We start from the raw sequence: 5,454 nt of genomic DNA, 5'->3' as shown, positions 1-5,454 counted from the left end.
AGGAGGAGGAGGAGGAGGAGGAGGAGGAGGAGGAGGAGGAGGAAGTTATAACACTGAAGTAGCCTTGGAAAGCTGCTAACAGGGAGTGGAATCAGCCCAGGAGAAAGAACTTTGTTGCAATCAACATCAATGAAAAAGGACTGGAGATCTGAAGACCACTTTGACATCAGACATGGAAATGTAGTTTGGAGTTTCCCCAGCTTATTACCTGTCCTGCTTTGGGGATTACAGTTAAGTGATTGAATGAATCTCAGAAGAGATTTTGGACTTTTAATATTGTTGAAACTGTTATAGACTGCAAGGACTTTGGAAGTTGGACTAAATGTACTTTTTTATTATGCTATGGCTAGGTATGGCCCCCATAGACTCATGTGTTTGAACAAGTCTATGGGGGCCAGGGAATGGAATGTGATGGTTTATATACGCTTAGCCCAGGGAGTGGCACTATTAGGATGGCCTTGTTGGCATAGGTGTGTGTGGACTTATTGGAATAGATGTGTCACTGAGAGCATGGGCTTTAAAACCCTCATCCTAGCTGCGTGGAAGCCAGTCTTCTCCTAGCAGCCTTCAGATGAAGATGTAGAACTCTCAGCTCCTCCTGCACCATGCCTGCCTAGATGCTGCCATTTTCCAACCTTGATTATAATGGAATGAATCTCTAAACTTGTAAGCTAGCCACAATTAGATGTTGTCCTTATAAGAGTTGTCTTGGTCATGGTGTCTGTTCACAGCAGTAACACCCTAAGATACCTCATAAATATATATTATATCCAAATAATAAAAAATGTAGTCTATATCCTATATGTTGATTAGTCTTCAAGTGTGAGAATATGCTTTTTAAAAAGGAGACAAGGTGCTGTTCATGTTCGACTCAGAGGTTGTCTTGAACTACATATCCCTTCTTTGTCTTCTCTCACATTGGGGACCATGCTTAGTGACCATTGACCAAAAACCAAACTGAATCTATATTGGTGGAATTTATGGCTTTCTTAAAGCAATCCAGACTATGGTTTTTAAACAACAGTCTCTGTCAAAGCAATAAAAAAGTGTCCCTTTATCATAACTTAATTTTGGCCAGAACTTTGCACCCCTCTTTTTCTAAAATGTAAACCGAAGGCATACTTAAATTACATTCTCTAATCCCATGTGAACAAGTTCCCTGATAAAATATGAGGAGAAGATTTTTTTTTCATGCTTAAGTACCATGAGAGATTCAGAATATTTACAAGCAGGTATCATTCTGGCACACAAACATAAATAGTGTGTACTAGCAAGGGTTTCTTCTATTCTTTTGATTTACAGTGAGTCAGTTTCTGAACTCTAATCTCTTCTGTACCCATTTCAGCATCCACCACACTGAGCTGAACCTCTGGCAAGATAATTTGACCTCTTAAAATGATGGTTGAAACAATTAAATCACCTGAAAATTGTCCCCTTGTGGAATTCTACTTGCATAACCTCTGTGTCATCTTTTTCCCTATATTTAAGCTCCGGAAAGAGATTGTAGAGGTCCAGGCTACAACCACTATGGCTAAGAAGCATCATGAGGAGGAGGAGGAGGAAGAAGATGAAGAAAGGATAGTAAAAACTACCAGTCTGCCCAATTACCTGCTTGGTAGTTTGAGCACTGATTTTGGGGCAGACACATCTTTGTTGACAAGCCAACTGAACCTTCATTCCAGAGAGGAGAAAATCAATCAAATTGTATTGCTAAAAGTGAGTGGATTTCCTTTTTTATTGAAAAAACAAAAAGTCTATGACATTACGCACAGGGTGCCTTCCAAAGGCTCACATTAAAAGTGAACAATAACTGCCAGGTATGGTGGCACACACCTTTTAATTCCAGCACTCAGGAGGCAGAGGCAGGCAGATCTCTGTGAGTTGGAGGCTAGCCTGGTCTACAGAGCAACTTCCACGACAGCCAGGGCTCTGCTACACAGAGAAACCCTGTCTCAACAAACAAACAAACACCCTAGCAATAACCAAGTTATATCTCTATATACCTTGAGAAATACATAGAAGACTAGCATAGGTTTCTTATAGACAAAGCTGGTGTGCAAAAGTTACTCCAACCCATTCGAACTGGGCTTGATCATACCAAGTTTTCTAGCAAAAGTTTTTCCTGCCTGTTACAATGGATATTCAGGATAGAACTTTAGTTAGCTCAAAGAAATGCTTTAACTAAAGATCTGTTCATTGGCTATCACTCAGGAATCTGTAAAGTCAGAAAGTGATTGCTCATCTTTCTGCTTAACTCAGAGAAATACAATAGCCTTAAAATAAAGTAGGAGGTCCCCCTGGCCATAAAATACCACTCCTTGATTTCTGTCAAACAAGTCAGTCTCAGAACACACTTGAAGAAGGCTCTTGAATATTTTTTAAGTCAAAAACTAAGATAGTAGGTAGTTTGAAATTCCAATAGCTATCCCTGTGCTCAAAGGTCTTTCTGCCTTGTCTTCAGTTACTGCTAGCCTTTCTGTGTTGCTCAGTGCTTGCTTACTGTAGGCTTAGATTTTTCACAACTTACTTTAATAAGGGTTCTTAAATGTTTTACCCTCCCTTCTAGCCCACTGGCCACCAGAGGTAGTGGAAATAAAAGGTTAATAGGGAAGAGGGGAATGTAGACCTGTTTAGAAATAATTCTTTGGGGCAATTCTAACTTTTGTTGTTAGGACATCATCAGTTTAGTTCACAGGAGTCAGCAGCAGTAACTTGATCCACTTGCAAACACCATTAGTGAATCAGCAATGGCAGTGCGATCCGGAAGGAACAGTGAGGCTCTGCCAATCAGCCTGAGTCTGCTGACGCAGCCAGAAGCTGCCAGAGTATCCTGAGCAGTTCTTTGGTGGATTTCTCTCTATGAAGTCACAACTACAATCAGCGAACAATGCAAGGTGAACCAATGCCACAGCATCCTCAGCCGAGGCCAGCAAAGAGTGGCAAGGTGAACCAACGCCACAGCATTGTCCACTGTCTGTTGGGTTATAGTAATACCCTTTCCAAACATCACATGCTCTCTCAAGCATCTGCTCCAGCAAAACATCACATGTCCTTTTTCCAGGCAGCTTCTAGAAAAACACCACCTGTCCGTTCTCAGCAAAACGTCCTCTTATAAGACAGCTTCCAGGAAAACATCACATGACACAACTGAGTCTCCAAAGAAACCAGAAATTTCTGCTTCCAATCCTTTCCTCCTCCTCCTCCTCCTCCAACTCTTGGCATTTCTATTTATTTACACACAGAACTGTTTTGTCAGTCACCTTTGATCAGCCTCTGACCCTCTTTTTTTGCTATGTTTCTGTAAGGAAACCACTTGATCCCAAAATGCCTTCTGCTGTTGGTGTTAAATCATCTCCAGACTTCTATAATGGTTTCTTCCTTAATGGGAGAAACTGATAGACTGAACCATGGTTGTAACATAAACAAGAGTTTGAGTCACAGTAGCCACTTTTGAGTTGAACCTTTAGCCCTTGAGTTGACTTAGAGTGAGCCACTTGATCCTTCTGCCACCACAGTTATTGACTGACCTAGACAGTTAACTCCAGTTTCCCCTTCTAATTGAGAGTGATCTAACTCTATAAAGAAGCAGATGGGCCCAGTGGTCCTTCTCTGTAAGGCTCTCTAAACACCATTGCTTCCTACCTCCACATCTCCTCCATCAAATTTCCAAGAAAAGAAGTGCTGAATCTTGTACATTGCTTTACAAATATTTTATGGTAGATTTTTAAGGACATGCAAAAAAAAAAAAAAAAAGTAGAATGGTCCAATGAGCTTTCGAGGACCCATCAGTACTTGCCAGCAGACCTGAATATTAAATTACAGCTCACATTATAGGAAGGAGAACGTTAAGGTGTAAATCTTGCTGCTGCCTTAATTCAAACCTGACTACAAACCACTGTAGATTTTTAAACCTAGAAATGACGCACTGTAAACACCAGTCTGGGAAGATGAGTTTGACCTTCTTAAATGATAATTTCTGGAATGATTTTAGAGGTGTATATGGGATTATGTTATCAAAAAGAAGATATAAGATGTGATGTGTTTTCAATAACCTATTGTTATTTCAGGATATCATTTACAATATAAAAAGGACTTTCAATAGTGAATTTGATGCTGCCTATAAGCAAAAAGAGATTGAAATTGCACGCGTAAAAGAAAAGAATGTTAGAATTGCAGAAATTATTTCAGACTTGGAATTAGAAGAAACAGTCTGGCAACCAGTGTTTGAAGACAGTGAGAAACCAGAAAGAGCCCTTGTTGTGGAAGATGATGAGGTACAGGCAAGCCATCTTATCCCTTCCCATCTTATCCCTCAGGAGATCTTGCCAGCCCCAGTTTGCCCATCCTCTTGTCTGTACTATTGGAAGCAGCCACATCAGGCAGCACTAAGTTTCAGGTAACAAACACAGGTAGCACAGCCTCAACCATAGGAAGGTTTCTTTTATGAATCCCATTGATCCAGGGAAGATTTAAACACCAAACCTAGAAGGACCAGGAGCCCAAGGTTGGGCCATTGTGGGGTGTCCAGAAGACTGTCTGCAGCACTAGTTTGTGTGTCTGTGCAGTTTAACCTCGTGTGGAAATTTCCATTTTGCATCTCTTCTTCTAAAGAGAAAAGCTCACCTGAGCGAGACTCTCTTAGTTCCAACTCTAAGTCCGCCCAAGAAGAAGCCACTTGGCCCAGATAGGTACTAAAAGTAGAAGCCCAACAGATGAATGAAGCTGAAGGATATCCAGTCATTCTCTAGGTCATTTGGCACACAATGGGACCCAGGGAAAGGAGATGGCACTATAGTCTTCAACGTGTCTCACGGAAGCAGTAGAAGATGAAAACCTGAGGTGCTTAGATGGAAACTATATGTTTTTTTAAAGTTAAAAACACAGAGAAAATACACAAAGGAAAAACTCTTGGTTGTGTGAAATCAACCGATTTGGGGAGGGGGCAAAAGATGATCATGTCTAGAGGCAACAGTTGTAGTCTATATTAGATTCTAGGTACCATTCTATGTGTCCCAGGAGGACCTGAAGGCATGTGTGATTACCCAAGCTTGATCCCCATCTCACAGCTAGAGAGGGAGAAGTGCAGAGAGGTTAAGCATCTTGTGCATAGTCTCCCAGCTTACGAGTTTGAACCTGTGCACTGTCCGTTGCCATGCTTCTGAGCACTCTGCTGTTAATCAAGACATTTTTTCCTTACCTATTGCTGTGAGTTCTGAGTCCTGGAGCAAAGTGACAATGGAGGCCTCGCTCTGTGGTCCCTGTCACAGCAGACATGTTTGCAATGTTAATGAAACCCCAGCTCTGTTTGGCTTTAGCTCAGAACGATTCCACACTCCAGACAGCAGTTGTTTTGTGAAATCTATGAAGCCCCCTGCTCTTCCTGACCCTTGAGCAGGCTCCTCACACCACCACTGGGAATGGCTCCTCACGCCACCACTGGGAATGGCTCCTCAC

General features: G+C 41.7%; 1 protein-coding gene across 1 annotated transcript in view; it reads left to right on the top strand.

Moving 5' to 3' along the window:
* The window catches only part of Cfap43 (cilia and flagella associated protein 43), a 91,207-nt gene that overhangs the window by 58,785 nt on the left and 26,968 nt on the right, over window positions 1-5,454 (top strand). Inside the window, exons 22-23 of the mRNA XM_021217241.1 lie at window positions 1,489-1,716; window positions 4,068-4,274. Coding sequence (XP_021072900.1) covers window positions 1,489-1,716; window positions 4,068-4,274 — 435 coding nt within the window. The remainder of the gene's footprint in view (window positions 1-1,488; window positions 1,717-4,067; window positions 4,275-5,454) is intronic.

The sequence above is a fragment of the Mus pahari genome, chromosome 1 (genome assembly GCF_900095145.1).
Source record: "Mus pahari chromosome 1, PAHARI_EIJ_v1.1, whole genome shotgun sequence".
Classification (NCBI taxonomy): domain Eukaryota; kingdom Metazoa; phylum Chordata; class Mammalia; order Rodentia; family Muridae; genus Mus; species Mus pahari.
The sequence above is the reverse complement of the archived record's forward strand: the minus strand, read 5'-3'. Positions and strand labels throughout refer to the sequence as shown.